The sequence below is a fragment of the Petaurus breviceps genome, unplaced genomic scaffold (genome assembly GCF_028583685.1).
Source record: "Petaurus breviceps papuanus isolate PSGF00001 unplaced genomic scaffold, PetGlider_PUasm1.0 224, whole genome shotgun sequence".
NCBI lineage: Eukaryota > Metazoa > Chordata > Mammalia > Diprotodontia > Petauridae > Petaurus > Petaurus breviceps.
Genome location: NW_027185887.1, coordinates 11,662,158 through 11,686,141, shown reverse-complemented (window position 1 = coordinate 11,686,141; position 23,984 = coordinate 11,662,158). Strand labels below are relative to the sequence as shown.

General features: G+C 39.3%; 1 protein-coding gene across 1 annotated transcript in view; it reads right to left on the bottom strand.

Annotated features, from left to right (window-relative positions):
* The window catches only part of GPLD1 (glycosylphosphatidylinositol specific phospholipase D1), a 48,092-nt gene that overhangs the window by 3,197 nt on the left and 20,911 nt on the right, over positions 1-23,984 (bottom strand). Inside the window, exons 13-24 of the mRNA XM_069094951.1 lie at positions 20,858-20,997; positions 17,182-17,368; positions 12,666-12,776; positions 11,607-11,681; positions 10,941-11,097; positions 10,294-10,435; positions 9,644-9,749; positions 9,464-9,557; positions 6,160-6,336; positions 4,645-4,805; positions 3,729-3,755; positions 3,558-3,608 (exon numbers count right to left, since the gene is read on the bottom strand). Coding sequence (XP_068951052.1) covers positions 3,558-3,608; positions 3,729-3,755; positions 4,645-4,805; positions 6,160-6,336; positions 9,464-9,557; positions 9,644-9,749; positions 10,294-10,435; positions 10,941-11,097; positions 11,607-11,681; positions 12,666-12,776; positions 17,182-17,368; positions 20,858-20,997 — 1,428 coding nt within the window. The remainder of the gene's footprint in view (positions 1-3,557; positions 3,609-3,728; positions 3,756-4,644; positions 4,806-6,159; positions 6,337-9,463; positions 9,558-9,643; positions 9,750-10,293; positions 10,436-10,940; positions 11,098-11,606; positions 11,682-12,665; positions 12,777-17,181; positions 17,369-20,857; positions 20,998-23,984) is intronic.

Genomic DNA, 23,984 nt, shown 5'->3' with positions numbered 1-23,984 from the left:
AAAGAGTTGTTTTCCCATCTCTGGCATAAGGAATCACTGGGTGGCATTCACTAAGTGGGAAGAGAAGAATCTTAATTTTCTTAAGGAAAACTTAGATCGAACACCATTGGCTTTTCAGTGAAGTACTCTTTTCATCTAGTTCCCTCAAGGCAATATAAAAAATACAATTTGTGAGGTCAGCGGACCTGGATTCAAATCCTGTCCCTGATACTTGCAAGCTATGTGACTTTGGTTAAATCACTTAACCTCTCTAGGTCCCTTCTCTTTAGAATAAGGGCATTAGGGGTGGCTAGGTGGCACAGTGAATAGAGCACCAGCCCTGGAGTCAGGAGGATGTGAGTTCAAATCCAACTTGAGACACTTAACACTAGCCATGTGACCTTGGGCAAGTCACTTAACCTCAATTGCCCTGCCTTCCCCCCTCCAAAAAAGAAAAGAGATAGAATAAGGGCATTAGATTCAATGGCTTCTGAGGTCCCTTCCAGTTCTAAATCTATGATCTTATGTTCCTAGCCAAACTAAACAGCCTGGAGCACAAACTTAATAAGTCTTCATTGCAACCTGGCTATTTTCTAGGATTGAAGTTGTTTGGGAGATGGATGAGTGGGGCTTATGTCTTTACCTCTGTACAGAGGCCATAGAAGGGGCAGACGCATCAGCGTGAGTGTTCTGCAAGGACATCGGCATAAAGACCTCCTCATTCAACCCTGGTCTTGTCATCCAACAGTACCCAATTAATTTAAATTCCCATTCCCATAAGTTCCTTTGCCTGAATTACCCTTTGCCTATCTGTTTCCCACTCTTCTTTCAAATCTTTATGATCCTTCAGGGTCAAACTCCAAGTCCATCTCATTCAAACACCTCCAATTGCTCTGGCTCCTTCACTGGATGTCCCAAGTCCATTATTTTGGCACCCAGTCCTATCTCATTCCTAAACATTTTTATTGTTATTGTTGGTTTGTCATTTCATCGCATCTGACTCTTCCTCACCCCATTTGGGGTTTTATTAGCAAAAATACTGGAGTGGTTTGCCATTTCCTTCTCCAGCTTATTTGCCCTGGGTCATGAAGCTACTAAGTGCCTGTGGCCATAATGGAACTCATGAGGATGAGTCTTCCTGACTCTAAGCCCTGTGCTCCATAGTTATATTAGTTAAAAGAATGCTAGAGCGAGAAGGGATCGTCAAGATTATCTAGTCACAACCTCTCATTTTATAGATAGGAAAACTGAGGCACAGAGAGGCAGTGTGATTTTTCCAAGGTCAGAGAGGAACCAAACAGAGGTCTTCGGACTCAAAGTCCAGAGTCCTTTCCACTACATCATACGTTGTTCTGATCTTGTTAAGCTACTAAATTCCTCTAAGAGAGTGTGCCACATACACACGCACACACCTTTAGTATCACCTTTAGGACAGAATCATAGAACTTCAAAGTTGAAAAAGACCTCCTTAGGACAGTCCTGTGCACATAGTAGGGCCTCTATTTTAAAAAGTGAATGTTACAGTAGCAGTAGTAGTAGTGATGGTCACGCTGATGGTGGCAGTGGCAGTAGTAGTAGTACCTGGCATTTATATAGTGCTTTAAGGTTTGTAAAGCACTTTACAAATACCATCTCATTTTACCCTCATGACAGCCCTAGGAGGTAGGTGTTATTATTATCCCTATTTTATAGAAGAGGAAACTGAGGCAGGCAAATTCACCCAGTTCATACATCTTAGGAAGTGTCTGAGCCCAAATTTGAATTTAGGTCTCCTGACTCCAAGTTCAACATTCTTGCCCATCCTGCCACCTAATTGCTTATATAGTGGGAAAGGCTCTGGTCTTGAAGTAAAGACTTGTGTTAATTGTCTAAAACTCACTCTTCTCAAATAATAAAAATACTAAGGGAATTTCTTTATAAACATCATTCACTTTATACAATAAACATGTTCCTGAAAACACCTATGACTGTCAGAGTTTTGTAAAATTAAACCAAATTTTAAATACATGAGAGGAACTGGCTATTTTAAGAGTTCCTAAGGTAAAAATTTTGGTCAATTACAGAATCCTTTTGTGCAATTAATCATTTTAATTCAACATTTTGTATGAATCTGTGGTGAAGTAGAAAGAGCACTCAGCTTTGTTACTTCCTACCAACATGATCTTGGACAAATCATTTGACTACCTAGTTTCCTCACCTGTAAATGAGGGATTTGAACTAAACCACCTCCACAGTCTTTCCCAACGCTAAATCCCTTGGCTCAGATTTTCACGTATCATGTTCACAGACTAAAGAAACACTTGAAATATAAGGTAGCCAGTAGAGGGCAACCTAACTTCACCTTGAGTTTGGAACCCGGCCAACCACAGGAATTCACTGGCCCTGGATGATCTCATTGATGCACCTACTATACCAAAAATGTTAGAATATGAAGTTGAGCATTCTTAGGCAGAAAAATTTGGGTACGAGAATGGCCCCTGATTTGTCTAAGCCCTGTGGCCCTAAAATAGGGCTGCCAACACACTTTGTAGTTGGTTCCAAGGAATTTGGGACAGCAAACATGAGATAGAAGAGAATGCTGGCTCTGGAGTCAGAGAATGTGAGTTCAAATCTTGCCACTGACTCTACCTGTGTGAACTTGGGTAAATCATTTGACTCCCTGAGCCTCAGTTTCCCCTTCTGTGTGATGAAAGGTGTTGCACTATAAGACCCATAAGGTGCCTTTCAGGTTTTGATCTATGATCCTATCAATTGCCAAAAATAAGCCCTGTCAAGATATACAGAGACATGCACATAATAAATATTTGCTTATGTGAATGATTGATGTCATAGGTTTATACTGGAATGTAAGATCATTGCAAGTAGAGGTTAATTCTTTGTATTTATATCACTAGAACCTAGCATAGTGCCTGGCACACAGTAGGTATGTAATGAGAATGGGAATTTGAAGATCTTCCCTGCCCCTTAATAGGCCTGGGGAATGTGAAGACCTTCTCTGCTTTGAAAGTAAATTCTTCCCCCTGATAGGCTGAATGTAATCACATGGAGCCTGTGATGGAGGGAGTTTGCTGAAGGGAAGCAGAGCCCACAGGAAGCTGGGAGTCAGAGCTAGACTAGACAATTGGGGGAGAGGATTCTCAGGCAAGGAGTCAGGCTCATGAGTAAATATTGGTCCAATATTGGTTTGTGGGAAGGCTAAAGGATGCTGTGGCTTTCTGTGTTGCTATGGCTAGTTAACTTCTTTACTGCTATGATGGAATCGGCTTACTGGTTTTGGGATTTGGTTTTCTGGTGTCTAAATAAATGCTTTGCTTCTGTCCTCTATATGGAGAGTTTGTTATATTTTGCAATTGAATGCAATGTAGGAATATTTATAGTCACGGTCTTTATCGTGATCGTGGGTACTGTAAATACTGCATTGGCCCTACAAGGTGCTTAATAAATACTTGTTGACCAATTAACTGGTAGGCTGAAAGATACTCTTCCCAAATATTAAGAATTAGTTTTAAAGAAAAAAAAAAGAAGATTCATACATACATACATGTGTGTATGTGTGTGTGTGTATTTGTTGTCCCTACCTTTGTCTTTGACTTCACTGTGACCACAGAGCTCCCAAATCTTGAACTTTCCTACAAAATATATTTCATCTGTTAATGGTCCTTTTAAAAACTTGTCATGTTACAACAAATTCAAGAAGAAGAAAAATGATAGTCCATTTCTTTCTCAAAAATGCTTCAAGAGATACTCACTTCAAGAGAAATCAGTACATGCTGGGCCTGAAAGAAAAGAAGGGGGTGGGAGAAAGAGAGAGACACACACAATATTACAGTCATTATGATACACATAGATTCAAAAGAACAAATTTTGTGTGATGGCCAGAGTACAAAGGCCCAGAAAATGGGAGACAAAGGAACTCATCCTAAAGCAGGGAATAGACTGGATTCATGAGAAGATTGGTGGATTTAAAGTCTGAGGACTGGTGTGGCTAGATGGTACAGTGAATAAAGCACTAGCCCTGGAGTCAGGAGGACCTGAGTTCAAATCCAGCCTCAGACACTTAACACTTACTAGCCATGTAACCTTGGGCAAGTCACTTAACCCCAATCACCCTGCCTTCTCCCCTTCATAAAAGCAAAAACAATAATAATAATAATGTCTGAAGACTTGGGTTCAAATTCTGCCTCTCCACTTACTACCTATGTGACAGGCAAATCACTTCAACTTTCTGAGCCTCAGCCTTCTCATCTGTAAAAGGAGGGAACTGGACTATAAGGTCCCTGCCAGCTTTAAATCTCTGATGCTAAAAGTAGGAGGTAAAAGATCTTTATGGATTTGACCTTCAAAGTGGTCACTCCCTTGCCACTGACCACGGGATCCTGTCAGAGTTGTGAATGAAATGCTAAGACATTTTATGATTTCCTTCCCAGGCCAATATGCTGCACACACTGCCATATACGTGTATTTGTTACATGCTCCTTCAGGTAGTAAAGTACCTGAGAGATAAATAGCCCTGCAGTCATCCAGCACCAGGAAGGCATTCATTTAGTTCTTCTTGAAGTGTTACAACATCAAGACCTATATATGAACTATATGAACAGGGACTCAGTAGCTAGCTGCCCTTCATCCGAGTGGTAGGATTTTGTGGAGGGCACTTATATGACTTACCTTTTCTTCAGGACATGGAGAGATCCATGATTTGCATTTGCTTGTGGCATCACCAAGTGAAACATTCTTGCCATTGTAGATGTAAACACGGCCATCCTCCCCACCAAGCAGCCCACCTGTGAAGTCCCCTGTCCTCAGAGGGGCTGATATGATGATCTCATCTATAAGCAGTAAGCACAAGGCAAAGAGGCCTCAATGAATTGATAAACATTTATTAAGAGCCTACGACATGCCAGGTACAATGTTAAGTGCTAGGGACACAAAAAGAGGCAAAAGACAGCCTCTACATTCAAGCAGCTCACAGTGTAACAGAGAAAACAACATGCAAACAAAAATATAAAAATCAAGCTATACATTATATAAACAGGAAATAATTAACAGAGGGAAGGTTGTAGAATTAAGAGAGGTTGGAGAGAGGTAGAAGATGGGATTTTAGTTGAGACTTAAAGGAAGCCAGGGAGGTCAGTGGAGGAAGGAGAGTGTTCCAGACGCAAAAGACAGCCAGAAAAAATACCCAGAGTAGAGAAATGAACTGTTTTGTTCTTGGAACAGCCAGGAGGCCAGTGTCGCTAGATGGAATAGTACTTGGCAGGGAGTAAAGGGTAAGAGAACTGGAAAGGTAGGAAGAGGCCACGCTATGAAGGGCTTTGAATGTCAAACAGAACATTCCATATTTGATGCTGGGGGCACTAAGAAGACAATGAATTTTATTAAGGAGGGCAATAATATGATCAGACCTGTAATCACTTTAGTGGCTAAAAGAAGGACAGATTGGAGTGGGGAGAGACTTGAGACAAGCCCACCCACCAATAGGCTACTGTAATACAGACATGGAGTGATGAGGGCCTGCATTATATTGGTGGCAGTTTCAGAGGAGACACAGGAGAATTTGAGAATGTCGCAAAGGTGACATTGAAAGACCCTGGCAACACATTAGATATGGGGATGGTGGTGGTGAGATATAGTGAGGGCTTGGGAAGATGGTGTTGCCCTCTACAGTAATAGGGAAGGAGAGTGAAGGGTTAGGGGGAAGGATAATCATGTTCTGTTTTGTATCCTCACAGTAATCAGAAATTCCTTATCCAACACACTTCTTATCCTGCCTTGAAATCATCTACTCCAATCTTAGCCCAAGACAGATGTTCTTTTCACATTTCATTATTCATCATCAGTTAATAGGGTGGAGATTCTGAACATAGCCACAAGGAAGACAAGTCACCCTTGTTACACAATTCGGTTTGGGTCTCATTAGGCTCAGAATTATCATCAAAAAGCCCTTAGCATTACTGAGCTGCCAATTAACTACCGGGGTCACCTTGGGCAAATCATACCATCTCTGGGCCTGAGTCCCCTTCTCTGACAGGGTTGAACTAGATGATGCCGATTCTCATTAAGCTGTCCGAGATCAGGTGGTACAATGGGAGGGGGGGGGAGGAAGGAGGAGTCTCTACTGGAGAACTGCTCCATTGAGTAAGGAATCTGACTCCTTGGCTGAAGCTCGTGTCACCTTCTTACCCAATCCGTCATTGTCCAGGTCCCGTAAGTGTACCATCCCTCCAAAGCGGGAGAAGCGCCTGTCCCCACTGAAGGTGCCAAGCAACGAGGGTCCTGTCTCAGCTGTCAAGTCGTATATCCGAGTACTGCCTCCCTGGTGCAGGGTCATGGATAAGAAGACCATTTTAGACTTGTCATCTGAAACAATACAAAGCAACAAAAATGGAACAACTTACAATGTATCGGAGGTTAGATTTAGGATGTCACATATTATGAAACTAACCTAAGCAGAGAATTTTAAATTTGGGAGGGATCTTAGTTGATGATCTAGTCTAAATTAGCCACCCAATGCAAAAATCCTTTCTATAATATCCCATATAGATGCTTCTTGAACACCTCAAGTGACAGGGGATTCACTGCTTTTTATGAGGCAGCCAACCTACTGTTAGAAAATTCAAGTTTATAGAAAATTCTAAATTAACTTTTTTTTTTTAAGCAATTGGGGTTAAGTAACTTGCTCAAGGTTACACGGCCAGTTATTATTTCTGGGTGTGGTGCTGAGTATCTGAGCCCGGATTTGATCCAGGTCATCCTGACACTGGAGCCAGTGCTCTTACTCGCTGAGCCACCTGGCCGCCCCTTAAATTAACTTTTACTACAAGATACATGGGGGAAGAGGGAGAGGGCAGTAATATGATCAGATCTGCAATCACTTTAGTAGTTAAATGGAGGATAGATTGTAGTGGGGAGAAACTTGAGACGACAGAATGTCTGCCCCCAATCATTTGACAGTCAAACTTTTTGCCACCTCAATGATCCAAAATGGCAAAAGTCCAAGAATGCACAAAGAAGACCTTTGAGTAACAAGAAAAAAGAAGTTGTCATTTAAATGCAGATGAATTCAAATTCATTTTGCTTTAACATTTTTGTGCTACCATTAAAATTAGTACTATAGCAATATCCTAGGATATTGCAAAACTAGGGTTAGGCATGCTGTTTTCCTGATTTCTTACGTAAAGATTGGAATTGCCTTCAAGCCCTTCCTTATGCCAGAGCTAGTGACTTAGTACTATGTTGAAATAATGTAACTTACTGGTCAAACTTCATTATATGATTTTTCTTGGGCAGCCTTCAATTCTGCCTCAGCTTATAGCACACTGATAATTAGAAACTTCCTGGGGGTTGCTTGAAACAAGACCCACAAAAGCAGCAAAAAAAAAACAAAAACCCACTAACAAGAAAAGCACAGCAACCTGGGGCCACTTAGCATTTTTTAAAAGTCTTACTTCAGTTATCTGAAAAATTCACTCATTTAGAACATCTCATTCCCTAATGTCACCAAATAAATATGACTTTACTATACACAAGGAGTTGATAGGTGGCACATTGGAAAGAGTGCCGGGCCTGGAGTCAGCAAGACTCATCTTTTTGAATTCAAATCTGGCCTTAGATAGTTATTAGCTGTATGATCCTGGGCAAGTCATTTAACCTTATTTGCCTCAGTTTCCTCACTTGGAAAAATGAATTGGAGAAGGAAATGGCAAATCACTCCAGTATCATTGCCAAGAAAATCCTAAACAGGGTCACTAAGAGTTAGATACAACTATAATTACTCTACATACCTAGGCACATTTCTTAGAGTCAGAGTTTAGCATTTCTATAAATGTGATTTTAATAATTTCAGAATAATCCTACGTAAGTGGAATTTTTTATCATCAAAGCAGTAAACCATATCAATTTGTAACTCCAACATCCTCACAAGATAGCTACATTTTTGAAGTACGGGGCATCCTCTTTACCCACAAAAGCTTCATTTGCATTGGGCTAAAAACCTGAATCTTGGAGGGAATAGTGACTTTGGGATCCCAAGATTTCAAGCTGGAAGAGGCCTTAGAAGTCATCTAGCCCAACTTCTCATTTTACAGATGAAGAGCAGGAAGCCCAGGGAAATCAAATGATTTGCCTAAGGTTTGCAGTAGAAAGTGGCAGAGCCAGGATTCAAACACAGGCATTTTGACTCCAAATCCAGTGTTCTTTCTTTTTTTCCTTATTTACATCATTAATACTCAATGCATTTATTATTAGATAAATTTATACAATCATAGGATCCTCACACTAGAAGACTTTAGTGATCAACTAGTTCAGCCCCCCTCCCCATCCTTCCATGCTCATCGTCCCTTCCCCTCCCCTCCCCTCCCCTCCCCTCCCCTCCAGTGTTCTTTCCAGCAATTTAAGCCTAGGACAGAAATTTTCATACTTAAATAGCACTAAATTCAGGATCAGGTGACATGCATGGACTCAGATTTCTGCACTGACATTTACTAGCAATATGATCATGGATTCTCTGAGACTTGGTCTTTTCATCTGTAAAATAGTAAACTACTCACTTCACAAGACTACCACAAGGAAAATACTTTGTAAACCCAATAGTACTATGGAGAACTGGACTATTATTATCATTGTAGCACCCAGGGAAATTATGGATGGCTCAAATTTCTAAAAACAAAATGAACTCAAATTCGCTTTAATTTTTAAAATAAACTTAATGAAACTATCCAGGGATGGGGAACCTGTGGCCCTCTAAGTCCTCAAGTGCAGCCCTTTGACTGAATCCAAACTTCACAGAACAAATCCATTTAATAAAAGGATTTGTTCTGTAAAACTTGGATTCTGTTGAAAGGCCGCACCCAAGGACCTAGAAGGCCACATGGGGCCTTGAGGCCCCAGGTTCCCTACCCCTGACTATATGAATTTATTAAACTGCACACATAGTATTTTAAGGTATGTTTGAGGGAAGAGGTGAAGTTGCAAAATAAACTAATAAACAAGGTGTTGAAAATTAAAAAAAAAAAAAGATTAGGAATCACTGCTTTTGACTCTGAAAAGGAGAGAACTCCAGCAGAGCCAATATGTGGCAATGTAAGTACCAGGACCCATATTCACTAAGTTTTTTTTAATGGTATAATTCTATGTTCTAACTATAATGATCAGAAAAAAGCTACTTATGACTCTTGTGGATTAATCTAGTCTAACCTCCTTTTACAGATGAAGAACATTTGGCCCAGGGAAATTAAATTATTTGCCTAAAGTTAGATAGTGGAAAGTGGCAGAACCCTTAACTCTTGTGGATTAATCTTCTTTCTAAAAGAGAATGAAATAATTTCCCTGAGAAGCAAGCACCAGTGCTCAGAATTTACTAACCAGGTCTTGCACTCTAAAAGCTGACACTGTCCCTCCTGAATGCTGAGTTTTAAAAATTTTAGTTCTGTTGGTCCTAAGGGCCATGTGACTAATAGGAAATAGCATTAAGTGATGTCTGACATACCACGAGTTGGGGCGCCAACCAGCAGCACTTGTCTTGGGGCTCCATTGACTTCCACAACACCACTTGATAACGAGGTGCCCAGTTTTTCCATCGCCTGAAAAAATGTAATACTCTCAGTATTAAATGCCTCTGCATTGACAGAGCATATCACGGCAGTTCTCCTTGGAAGGAATCTCCTACCTTGTCTCCAGTAATTGCAAACCAACTTTGTCTACATGGTGGGTAATAGCCGTAGACCTTTCCAATGCTCTGTTTCTCATCACGGATGTAGAACATATTACCTAGCCTGTAACAAATCATACAATTCTCAGCAACCCAACCATCTCTAGCCAGAGGCATCAATGTGGTAGCAGATTCACCAGTGAGTTCAGTTAAGATTATTTCTGAACTGAACATGAGAGGAAGAGAAGGCTATACACACACACACACACACACACACACACACACATGCATACACACACCTCAGCCCTCATAATCCTCACTAGCCTGGGGACAGTAGGGCTGTAAAGTCACATGGGTGTAACTGGCACAGTTGAGGTGTGAACTTGGGTCCTATGACTGACTATACAAGGTTCAGAACCCTTTATACTGCACCAAACCATCCCTTTTGCTCCCAGGTAGAAAACCCCTCAAACTATACCCCCTAAAATGGTTTCTATTTTTAATAGTCTATCAGATATATATTCTACAAGATCCCAGAATCCCCACTCCTTTTTTTAAAAGTGCTGAGTTTACTTGCAGAAATTCCCTATCTAGAGGGCTAAGAAGCAACAGTAAGTTTAATCACCTGATACCAGAGCTCAGTCCTAGAATTCACGATCAGAACTTACCCACTCATATTCTTCCAGGTTGGACTCCCAACCAATAACAGAGTTCTGTTCTTTAGGCTGAGGCTGTGAATTGAATATCCAAACCAGGCATAGTCATCTTCCCCCTTTACCATCCAATTAGCCTCCTCAACATTCAGTTGATCTAGAAAACAAGTGCAGTCACCTTCACTAGGAGGCTGGGATGACCTGTAAATTTGGAGGTTCTGAAGTCTGGCAGGTCTCAGAGGGTCTCCCTGTCAAAGAAGCCCATTTGTAGCAGAGCCCTGGGTACAACTATGGCACTTATGATTTGAATAAGGAATAAAATTTGTGGTCATGTTGCCAGAACTAAAGAACAATTTGTAAAAATAACTGCTTTTCTAGACATTACATGGTATTTCATTTCCTGGCCTACTACAAGTCTTTGTTAGGAAGCTAATGCTGAATTCCCTCTTCATTTAAGTGCACAGGAAGAGAGTATGTTATAATTCAGTTATAACTAGAAGCTAACATCACTTTGAACCTTTGGGTACATTGTCTCCTTTATATTCTGAGTTTCCTATATCACCAACTTAAGGCAATGATATGACTTCTTTACCAAGGAAGGAATAAAAGGAATGAACAAAAATATGCAATCTAACACAGCAGATCCCACCGGTAAGCATCACCTTTGACATTCTGGATGGGATCTGAATAGAATGCAGCCACAATTCCCCTCTGCTTCCCTCCACTGGGTGCATAGGGTGACCCAACCACCAGGTCAGGAGCACCATCCTCATTCATATCTGCTGCCAAGAGCGTCCAACCAAGGTTACAGTACGTGTCCTGAAAAGAAAACAGCTTTTCACTCGTCCATGGAGATTTTTAGAGTCTACAGAAGAATTCTTTGCAATAGAAGGAGCCCCACAAGTCTGATCACAGTGGCCAAACATACTTTAATAGGCCAAGTGTCTGGGCTTTCATCAGGGTCACCCATCTCCCTCCACTGGACATAGATTTCAACTACTCTGCCTCCTCCACTGGACACACATTTCAACCCTTCTACACCTTAACAAATGATCCCAGAAAATTGCTGTTGCCAAACAATCCATCACTCTGTACCCAAGCTGGTGTTGAGGATCCCCAAATTTAACTAAGCTAATCTTTGAAAAGGAAACATATGGTTCACCAACTGGACCATATTTGAAACCTTTCCAGATAGTAAATAGGAGTACTTGAGCTCTTGCTTCACTGGTATAGTCTAAAATTAACCCAGGATCACCTCCATAACCCAAAGAGACATTGATGAAAGACCAGGTGCAAATGGCAAACACATTAGAAGTAGGTGGACATACCTGGCACAAAATGGTGACATTTGGTTGAGAAGATATTTTTCCTTCTTTGGCACCAAAAAAGATATACACTGCCCCCTAGATTAATGACCAAAAAAAAAAATGGATCAGAAGCAGTGTCATGTAGACTTCAGAAATTACAATAGCTAGCATTTATATAGTGCTTAAAGTTTGCAGAATGCTTTACACATGCCATCTCATTTGATAACTGAATCCTGTATACACCCAGTTGTTTACATGTTATCTCCCCAGTGGAATGTGAGCTCCTTGAGGGTCAAAATTGTTTTTGCCTTTCTTTGTATTCATAGGCTTAACATAATGTCTGATACATAGTAGGTGATTAAGAAATGTTGATAGATCAATTAAATGATATAAAAGAAAGCGATTTGTGTATTTAATAATTTTGTGTGTGTCTTTCATAGGGTCGGGAACCCTGAAGGATGCTGGATAACAATCACTGATGACTTCAAGAAATATCTAGTTCTCAGAGCAGCCTGGTTTCTTCTCTCACAAACTTAGAATGCTCTGATCATTTCCCCAAAATTAGGGACATCAGTTCCCTTATGATAAAAAAAAAAATAAAGTCAATGGGGAGACGGTTGCCTAAGCAACTCCTCTCAACCCTCAGATTCAGCTCAGATCTCAGCACCTCCATGAGACTCCTCCTGATGATTATGGCCCCCAGGATCTCTCTCCCACTAGAACTCGTACTAGATTTTACCACTCAGCCGGTGCCTCTCCTATGCACCTTGTAACTGCCTTGGGAGCGAACTGCATCTGTCTTGCTCCTCTCTGTCTTAGTTTCCTAACAAAACTGCAATTGCCTGGAGAGCTGAGACCATGTATTATGTTTCTTCTATATCCCTGGTGATATTTAACATTGTAGGATAAAGACTAAATGAATGCTCATCATATTACTTTGTGAAGATCACAAATCTCAGAATCTAAGTGACGATCCCTCGGCTTTTTAATTCTTTTCCTTCCCTTCAGAAATGAAGAAAGGGTAAGGGGGGGAGGGGAGAAAGGAAAGAAAACAAGCCTTATGGGTTAAAGTAACCTTACATTATAAGTGAGTTTCTCGGCTCCCACTGAGGGGGCTCCCACTGCCAGGTCAGGCACCCCATCCTGGTTGAAATCCAACACTGCCACAGAAGAGCCAAAGCGACCTGAGGGCTGAAGGATTAAATATGATTTCTCATTTACTAAGTCATACTCTTTCAAAGAATAAAAGAAAGACCTTGTGCTTTATGTTGGTTTCCCAAGTAACATTTTTGGAATGTCTCCTGCTATGATGAAGGCACAGGATCCCTGGAAACAGGGTAGCAGTAAATAAAGGCCTTCCTTGTGCTTCTTGGGTTTGTAGAACATAATGCAGCTCACAGTTTCAGAAAGGATCATACTCTATGCTAGGAAAACAATCAGACATCAGGTAGTTTATGAATAGTTTTGTTTTTGAGGGGGGAGTTTTGGGGGCTGGGTGGAGGAATTACTAAAGTAATTCATTATTCCCCACTATTAGGATAGAAGATTTAGAGCCAGAACAGACCACAGAAGCCATCCAGTCTACCCCCTTCATCTTACAGATGAGGGAAATAAAGGGACTTGTGCAAGGTCACACAGGTGAGTGGCCAAGATAGGATTTGAACCCAAACTCCAGAACCAATACTCTTTCATTTACTTTCAGCCTAAAGCCATAGATTGAAAGATGATTAAAGCTGGAAAGGACTTCAGAGATCAATGTAGACACAGAATTTTTAAATTCATGGAATAAAATAAGCACTTCCATAAACAGTATAGTAAAAAAATAATTGCACATGAACCTGCAAATCCATTATGTAAAATTTGCTATTCCTTTTAAATATATAATAAAGTTATCATGTAAGTTTCTTTTTTTCTTCCCTCCCTAGAAGATGGCTACCATTAGACACAAATAGGCATATATATATTTTTATGTATATAAAATTATTCTCTACATACTTCTATTTATCAGTTCTTTTTCTGAATGCAGATAGTCTTTCTTCATATGTCCTTTATAGCATTTATAATTGATTTGAATATTTATAAGTCAAAATAACTTATTTGCTCAAAGTCATTCTTAAAACAATATTACTGTTACTGTATACAGTGTTCTCTTGGTTCTAATTATTTCACTCTTCATTATTTCATGCAAGTCTTTCCATGTTTTTTCTAAGATCACTGATCTTACCATTTCTTATGGCACAGTAATATTCCATCACAATCATATAACACAACTTGTTCACTCATTCCCCAATTGATGGGCATCTCTTCAATTTCAAGTTCTTGGCCACCACAAAGAGAAATGCTATAAATATTTTGGAACATTTGGTTCTTTTCCTTTTTTCCTAATCATCTTTGTAAATAGACCTAATAGTGGTATTGCTGGGTCAAAGGCATAGGGTCATAGGCAGTTTAAAACTGTTTACTACAGTTTAATAATAAATTCTAGGCACAGAATTTAGAGATGGAAGCAATCCTTGATATAATCTACTCCAGGAGTTGGCAAACTACATAGCCCATGGAACTTCAACTACCACCTACTAGTCCCTGCTAAGAATGGTATTTACAATTTAAAATAAAGTTTCATGATATTTTAAAATGTAAAGACCATAAAGAAAAAAACCGGCTGTGGGCTGGATTTGGCACTCAGTTGGTAGTGTGCCAAGCCCTGATATAAAGTAACTCCTCATTTTACAAATAAGAAAACTGAGTCCCAAAGTAATGAAGTCCAAGGTCACACAGTTAGCGAGTGGCTTAACTGGGATTTGAGCCTGGGATTTCCTGTACCAAGCCTGACTTTCTTTCCATACACCATATTGGCCTTCACTGTCTATAGGATGACACATTGTCTACAGTATAACCCCCTTGCTTCTGTAAGCAGGTCTATTACTTATTAGGTAGCCTTCACTACAGCCTTGAATTTTTTACTCTTCCACCATTTTGTAGGTGGAACCTAATAAATAAGAGGATTTTCCTGGACCATTGGAAGACACAAAGCAAATCAAAGACAGATAAGAGTGGTGACTAATGTTCAGAGCTCTAAAAACTTGCTTCCCTGCCAGTCCTCAATATTTCAATGGATCAATGCTCCCTCCAACTCCCAATCATGAGAATATCTTCTCATCCTATGTAACTTTTCTACATGGCCCTGCAGCCTTATATCATCAATAGGTACCTTTTCAGACTCTTCTGAAAGTTAACTAAGCATCCTCAGAGGTATATGAATTCTAATCCTGGAATCATCATCATCATCAACATTATCATCACCTTCATCATCATTTTTTGTTAAAATGGAGCTTAGAGATCATCTAGGAATCATGGTAAGTTGAAAGAGCATTGTGCGTCAGAAGGCTTGGGTTCAAATCCCACCCATAACCTCCCTGAGTCTCAGTTTGCTCACCTGTAAATGATGGCCTCTGAAGTCCTTTCCAGACCTATGACCCTGTGAACGCCTTCACTTTACAGATGAGGACACAAACTCAGAGGGGTGCAGAGATAATTAATGGCAAAGCAGAAAGATCTTGGCACCCAGACCAGGACTCTTTCCACTAGATCATGCTGGTCTTCAAGAACACCACTTAATAAAAATTTTAACAACAACAACCACTGTTCCTTTCAAAGTGCTGCGTCTGTAGAGTTACTCAATCAGTGCCGTTTCCCAAGAACATACACTATGAATGATTCTATTTTGTGAAACACTGGGACAGATTGAGAGGTGTCTGGAGAAGGTGAGTGATGAACAGCAAACAGGAGTGGGTGGAATTATTTGGAAACTTTTTTTCATGCTCTGTGGGGGTAATAAAAAGGGCTAAAAAAAGCACTGGGCTTACAGTGGGAAAACCTGGGAGTGAATTCTAGCTCAGCCATTTATTGTATGAATTTGGGCAAATTAATTTCTTCTCTGGCCTCAGTTTTCTCATCTGTAAAATTAGGAGGTTAAACTAGATGAACTCTACAATCTCTTCCAACTATTATGATGTGCTGTTTACAGCACTGTGTTCGTGGGTCTACCCAAAACACAGAAATTGGCAAAACGAGCCTCCCTTTCTGTCCTGCACAATGGTAGAGTCTTGTCATTTAACTTTTCAAATTTCACTCTCTATGATTTCTTTTCATTCTCATAACAATTCCATGAAGGATATAGGTCAAGCATTAGTGTTGTTCCCACTTTGCAGATGAATACTGAAATGCAAAAAGGGTAAGTGGTTTGCATGATACTATTAAGGGGTTAATGGCAGAACCAAGGCAAGAACTTACCTGATTCAATACAATTTTTCATATCACAACATACTTATAATTGTTGTCCAAGAGAGAAAACTCAATAAATGTCATTAACTAAGAGCTTGCCTTAAATGACCTTGTATAGGTTGATTAATACTCTACATTTATCTGAAAATAAAATACTCCCATCCTTTCCTATTGTACCTGTAAGCACCAGAACCCTAAATATCAAGTCTGGGGCCCTACAGCAAAGACCAAGAGGAATACACAGAAAACAAGTTGCCCTTTTAATTCAGCTTTTAAAGATGAATTCAGTTAAGTCTGAGGGACCTCAGGACATTTGGAAGCCAATACTAGGGAGACTGCTGCCTGAGTAGAGAACAGAAAAGAGAGAGACCTCCCCTCTCCCCACATACATACAATCAGTCAGTCAGTCAATAAATATTTACTAATCACATACTATGTTCCAGGCACTGTGCTAAGCTAATACATATCACATTGAACCTCCAGGGAATTGATGAAATCAAAACACCAAAGAGCTTCAAACAAGCAACCTCTTCACAAAGAAACAGAGAATAGAAGAGAACAGAATAGAGCCAACAACGGTTCTCAAACTTTTTGGTCTTAGGATTCCTTTATATTGTTAAAAATTAATTTGGAACCCTTCTCCAGAGAGATTCTGTTTATGTGGATTATGTCTATCAATATTTACTATATTATAAATCAAAACATCTTGGTTTTATTATAAAAGTAGTTTTTTACTTTCTTCAACTACCTAAAAGGGTCTTGGGGACCCAAGGTGATCCTGGACAATACTTTGAGAATCATTGATAAGAGTATGGCCTTGTACAAGAAAGGAGAGGAGAGGAGCGTACCATCTCTTACATTTCCCATTTTAAGTCAATAGTTTTGCTAACTAGGTATTCAGCCCATTGTTTCTACCTGTTGGATGAATAAAATGTTATCTGCACCTTCTAAATTTCATTACTCTGGGGAAAAGCTGTAGCTGCCTTATTAGCTGCTAGTGCCTTGACAAGAAGAGTCAAGCTGTTTAGAGGTGGGCTTCTGGCATAGTTAGTCTCCATTTTAGTTTTTCAGTGAAGACATTTTTTAAAAAAACTTTTTTTTTTTGCTTTTGCAGTACTACCACAGGGTGATTTTTTTTATTATATATACATCATGCTCTATTTAAGCAATTAAGTCATTTATAGAATCCTGAGAAGTTTGCCAACACTTGGATCATATACTAACAGGATCATAGGCCTTAGGCAATGATTTATTATCCAGTAAAGCACATGCAACATGTTTTTATAGAAAAAATATTGAACTTGAACCACACCTGAAAGCCCTCTAGAATTAGATGTGCTTCTTTGTCCAAATCCAAGTCTACAGGAGGCAAACCTATATCATTGCTGTAGAGAAGATACACTCGTCCCACCTGAGCATGGCCTAATCTGCTATAACCTGGTGCTCCCACCACCAGATCCTCATGGCCATCCTGGTTGAGGTCGGCTGAAATCATTGACCTGTATATCAGAAAATATTATCAGTTATACCACAGGAAATAATTATTTGGGCAAAACACTTTCTTTCTCATTTCTTTCCTCTTGCAGATTTCTTCCAAGCCTAGTGTTTAAAGGTCTGGCCTTCGAGTCAGGAAGACCTAGGTTCATCTACCACCTTTGGTACATATTAGCTGTATGACACCATGGGAAACTTACAACTTTTCATTGCCCCAGACAAATCTCGAAGACTATAAATTACAGATAATTTGTCTAGATAATCCAGCGTCAGGAAGGGAGTTTCTGTGCTAAGAGCTCCTTACAACAATGAGATTCCAGATCCATGTTTGTGAGGGGATAAGGGAAGGAGAGGGGGGATGAGAGGGAAATTGAATATTGCTTAAAGCAATTAGTATCAACTATCATGGTGGCTAGTTTGGAGAGCTTTAAAATATTTATTAACCCAAGTCCTGATGCTTTAGAGCAAGGATTCTTAACCTTTTTTGTGTCATGGATGGATCCCTTTGGCAGTCTGGCAAAGGTAGCAGACCTTTTCATTGAATAATATTTTTAAAAGCATAAAATTAAATACATAGCATTACAAAGGCAACCAAGCAAGAAATACAATTATAAAATATCTATACATACATATTTCATTTTTTTTTTTTTGGTTTTTGGAGGGCAATTGAGGTTAAGTGCCTTGCCCAAAGCCACACAGCTAGTTAAGTGTCTGAGGCTGGATTTGAACTCAGGTCCTCCTGACTCCAGGGCTGGTACTCTATTCACTGCGCCACCTAGCCACCCCTTTCAAATTGTTTTTAAGTTCGAAGACCTCCCCTCTCCCCACATACATACAATCAGTCAGTCAGTCAATAAATATTTACTAATCACATACTATGTTCCAGGCACTGTGCTAAGCTAATACATATCACATTGAACCTCCAGGGAATTGATGAAATCAAAACACCAAAGAGCTTCAAACAAGCAACCTCTTCACAAAGAAACGCCCTCCAAGTTCTCAGTGATAGCCCCCTATTTACTATAGAATAGTATCTGGCTCACGAACTTGGGGTTGATAGAGATCACGCAAAAACCTAACCTCATTTGGTTAAAAAACAAAACACCACTCAATACAACTGGGATGGATGCTGAGATCCTCATGAATCTCAGTCCTGATACAAAGAAAGTGTTCCCCAGATTGAAGCCTGCATCTTTCTGTGGCGACCAACACATGCAGGAATTCTTATCTGGAATGATCTTCCTTGAACAAGACAGCTCATTTTACATGTGCAGTGAAAAGTGAAGACAAACTTTGATTCCTGTCTTAACTGTGTTATAATTGAATTAATTAATGGCCTGAAGTCAAAGGGTTTTGAAGGCTCATTATCAATCCTCTAAAAATAGTGTCGTGCTTCAAAGAAATAAAAAGATCCCGAAAAACATCTCAATGGGGCAGACTGGTAGAAATAATAACAATAATAATAGCATTTATAGTGTGCTTTAAGATCGTAAATAACCTTACATTGTTATCTCATCTGTTCCTCATAACAATCTGTGAAATAGGTATTGCCCCTCATTTTATAAAAGGTGAGGGGAACCTGAGACTGACAGGTTAGATGGCTTCCCCACTGTCACATAACTGGGAAGTAGCTAAGGCAAGATGTATACTAAGAATAAATGTATAGTTCTGTACTTAAGTTTTTAAAAAACTCATACAGAATATAAGGTAGGAGAGACATTACAAGATAATAGTTCCAATGAAAAAAATTGGGGAGTTTTGTAGGACTGGAAGATCAACATGAGAGCAATGTGACAGTTACCAAAATGTGAATTTATGCTGCATAGAAAGGAGGTGACAGTCCAACTCTTCCCCACTCTGGCCAGGCCACATATGAAGCACTGTGCTCAGTGGTGGGAGCTTTATTTTAGGCAGAAAGTAGACAAACTTTAATACATGCAGAAGAGGGTACCTAGGAAGCTGAGAGACTCAAAAAATATGTCCTTTGAGGATTAGTTTAAGGAATTAGGATGCTTAGCTCAGAGAAAAGATGACTTAATATGTGTTTTAAAAAAAAATGAAGGGCTACCAAATGAAAGAGGGATTAGATTTATTTTAGGACTAGGGTTAAGGAAAAATTTTCTGTCTACATGAAAGTAGATTTTGGATCTAAATAAGGAAGAACATGCTAATAATTAAAAACTGTCAGAAGATAGAATGGGCTGTTCCATCATAGCAAATACATAGATAAGGATTAATTCATTTTTGGGGTATTTTAGAGAAGATTTCTATTTCAAATAGAGATAGGACTTTAATGATTCTTAGGTTCCCTTCCATATCTAAGATTCCTTGATTGTGTCTAGTTCAAATGACAGTCCAGTTTGGGGACAAGTTTTTGCCACTGATAAAGGGCAGCTAGGTGGCCCCTAGATAGAGTGCCAGGTCTAGAGTCGGGAAGGCTCATTTTCCTAAGTTTAAATCATGCTTCAGACACTAACAAGCTGTGTGATCCTGGCAAAATCCCTTAACGCTCTTTGCCTCAGTTTCCTCATCTGTAAAATGAGCTGGAGAAGGAAATGGTAAACTACAAAGACATTAGTCTTTGCCAAGAAAACCTCAAATTGGGTCAGGAAGAGTCAGACACAACTGAAATGACTGAACAACAAAACTGATAAAGTGACAGCTTCTGTTTTAAGATTCTTTTTTGGTAGAATAGTTTTATGAAAAACTCTTTGGAAAGCACTGCCCAACTTTCCACCCTATTTGCTGAAGGGGTGAGGGAGTATGGGTGTAATATGGCACTTGTGGTGTGTTGGTTTTTCTGAATGGTTTGGTTTTTAATATTTATTACAAGGGAAGGCTCACTAGCTAGAGGAGGGGAAAGAGGTATATTAAAAAATAAATATGATATAAAAGCAAAAGACCTCAATAAAACTTTAAAAAATAAAAAGCAGATAATGGAGCAGAATATAATAAAGGTTACAGTACATTAAACCTCACACAAGGGAATTAATTAGTGAATTATCTGAACATCTTAGTATAAATCTGTGAATCTCACCTAAAAGGGTATCCCATGGACACTGAAAACAGCATCATAAGCAGGCTCAACTGAATTAAGAATTCAAAACTTGAGCCCCAAATTTAAATTGTAAACTATGATTTAGGAGATTCACTTTAAAAAAAAAAAAAGGAAGCGAGAAAGTGAGGGATAATTATGTGCAAATGGCTTGCTTTACTAAAGGATTCTTCACTTTTCAAAAAGTTTTAACATAGCAAGAGAGTGTACTTAAGCTAATTTGAATAATATTTGACTTCTGAAGAACATGGCCCCTATGAAATGAAAGGTGACTTGGCCACATGGAGCCAGGGATTAATTAAATAAACATATTTAGTTCAGGATAAACTGGACAAGAAAATATACTTTGAGAACTGATGTGATTTAAAAAAAAAATTTCAGAACCAAATAAAGAGTTAATGACACTAAAATAATTTCAGAGAAACTAAGCACAACCTACCATCCAAGCTTCACATAGGGAAACGACAGAAAGTAAGACGCTATGGGATTGGTGACATAGTTATTGTGGTGAGGCTGTTCACCTGCAAACACTTTCCTTATCTTCTTTGTGAAAGTCAGGTAGAGAAAGGAGACTGAATCCTAAAAGAAAAAAATCATTAAATGCTAACCATGATTACAGACACACATATAAATCTGTACAATCACAGCAGCTAGTATCTTTCTCCAAACAACTGTGTGAGATAGGTCAGACAAGGATATCAATTCATCAATAGGAAGCCATTGAAGGGGGACAAAGGGGCAATAACTGAGCCTTAGAGAAGGGAAGTGATTTGATAAAAGTCACATAACAAGTAAATATCAGAAACAGGATTCAAACCCAAGTCCACTGCTGTTTTCAGTACACTATATGTAAATCCAAATACATACATATATATGCCAAAATCACCGAATTTTATGAAGGAAAGACATTTTATAGATATTACATACTTTTATGTGCATGATCAAGTATATTCACTGAGGACAGGTGAATACTAGTTGGGCTGCTACATGCACGTATGCAGAAGAGACAGTCACAGAAATGTATAGCAAGTAAAAAAAAAGTCAGGAGGGACTTGAATTGAACCAAATCATGTACCTCAGACTAGAATGAATAACTAATGTTCTAAAATCCCAATAAAATTAACCCTCAAAATGTTTTTTTTTCACAGAACATGGAACTGAATCAAAGATGATTTTGTTGTTTTCTTTCAAAACAAAACTAAATAAATAGTTTTGATGAACATGTTCAAACGATAGAGATACACACACACACACATAACCCAAATTCCCCTGGAATAGATTTTCTATGGATCATTCACCCTTGCAACCTACATACATACACATATATTTTAAAACTATTTAACTGGTACTAATGAAAAACATCATCACAAGATAATAGATTCACAGACTATAAGGAGTGGTGTACATTCAGTGGTGTCAGAGATCTATGACCTCTGATTAAAAAACATTTGCTCCATCTTCATAACTCCAACAAAGAGATTCTGGTAAGGTAACACAGACTCTTTGGCAGAGAGGAGTATAAGCATAGATCATAAGGATGCATAGGCAGGGATGGAAGAGGCCTTAGATTCGTCTATTCCATCCCTTTCATTTTACAGATAAGAAAATGGAGTCTGAGAGGTTAAAAAACTTATGCAAAGTCATAACAGAAAGCTAAATCCATTTTTGTGCTTTCTCATACCAAACCATTAGGGATCAGAAACAGATTCCAGATTTTCCTTCAGCCTTATAACAAACCTAAGCCATCAGGGGAGTATTTTTAAAAAGTAATTGAAAGAAGGGACCATAGCTTTCACTTTGTTTTTATTTCCCCATAGTTCCCCTCAAGACAGATAATTCCCAGTTCTACATATATACAGCCCTTATTTCTCTGCTGAGCAAGTCCCAAATTTCTACCTGCCACTTTGATATCTCTAACTGAATGTCCCAAATGTACCTGAAATTCAGCATGTTGAAAACAGAACTCATTATCTTTAGCCCAAAATCCTCTACCTTTCCAAATTTCCCTATTACCGTCAAAGGTAGCACCATTTTCCCAGTCACCTAGGCCTGAAATTTGTCATCCTCACTCTCTCACTTACTCAACACATGTATCCAATCCACCGCCAAATCTCGTCATTTTAACCTAAACAACATATCTTGGATATATCCCCTTCTTTCATTCAAATTGTCACAACTCTGGTTCAAGCCCTCATCACCTGTAGCCTGGACCATTGCAATAATCTTTCAACTGGTCTCCCTGCCTCAAATCTGCTTCCCACCCCACTCCATCCCCCACTCAGCTGTCAAGGTGATTTCTTTAAAGTATAGATCTGGCTATGTCACTCACCCTGATCAATGACCTCAAATGGCTTCCCATTATCTCTATGATCAAATATAAACTCCTCTGTTTGTCATTTAAAGTTCTTCATAACTTGGCTCCATACTACAGAGATAAATATTATCTGAGCATCCATTGATTAGATGCTGCTGTCAATCACCAAATAAACGAGGCAGAAATAGTGAGATAGTTTTATTTCGCTCAGAATGCAGGCTCAATTGATTGTATACAAGAGTCAATAAGCCCAGATAATCGGTTTCAGCACCTTATATAGATTGCGAATACATGAGCAGAAAAGAAAAATGGAATTTCACAGAAAACAGGAGGGGGAAATAAGGCAAATCTAGAAACAAGTAACAGAAGGAGGAAGATAAGGACATCTGCCAACTGGTCCAAACTGGAGCTATGGCTTATCTCCCAACCTTGATTTGGAAGGTGGTATGACCTTCTAGTTTCTAGGAACTTCTTGGAAACTCAAAATAGACTGGGGCACAGTCTTTCCCTTATCTTAGCAAGTGGCAACAGGAAGCCTAAGCTAGAAATCCTCTTGTCATACTACCTCTCCCTTATTACATGGAAGGTAAGGTAATACCTTACTTTAGTCCCCTCTAAGCACTCTACAATCCAGCTCTACTGGCCTAGGCTCCTCAGACATGAAAGTCCATCCTCCATCCCCATACCTTTGCACTGGCTTCTCACACCCTCATTTCCCCATTCCTGAAATGCTCTATCCCCTAGCCTCTGCCTCTTAGTTCTTCTGACTTTCTTAAAGACTCAGCTTAAATCCCACCTTGTATAAGAAGCCTTTCCCCACTCATTCCCATGGTTAATGCCTTCCACTCTCAAGCACCTTCCATCACTCTGTATATAACTTGAATGTACTTAGTAATTTACAAGTTGTCTCCCCCCTCAGAATGCACATTCCTTGAGGGTAGAGTCTGTTTTTTCCCTTTCCCTTTCGTTGTATCCCCTGCTTTTAACCTGGCTTATAGTAAGCACTTCATAAATTCGTGTTGACTAACTGATGGATAGGGCATGCATATACATAGAGCACATACTCCATAAATACTACGAGTTAGCTCGAAACTGACCCAATTCCAGCACTTAACAAACAAATATGTTCTACTTCTCGGCCTCAAGGACTTTGTCTTTAAGAGTATAATGTTTCACACTTGCAGTGAAAAAAGTACTTTGTAAATCCTCTACTAGTACAAAGGCCGCAAGACCTCTCTGACACAGGTATACC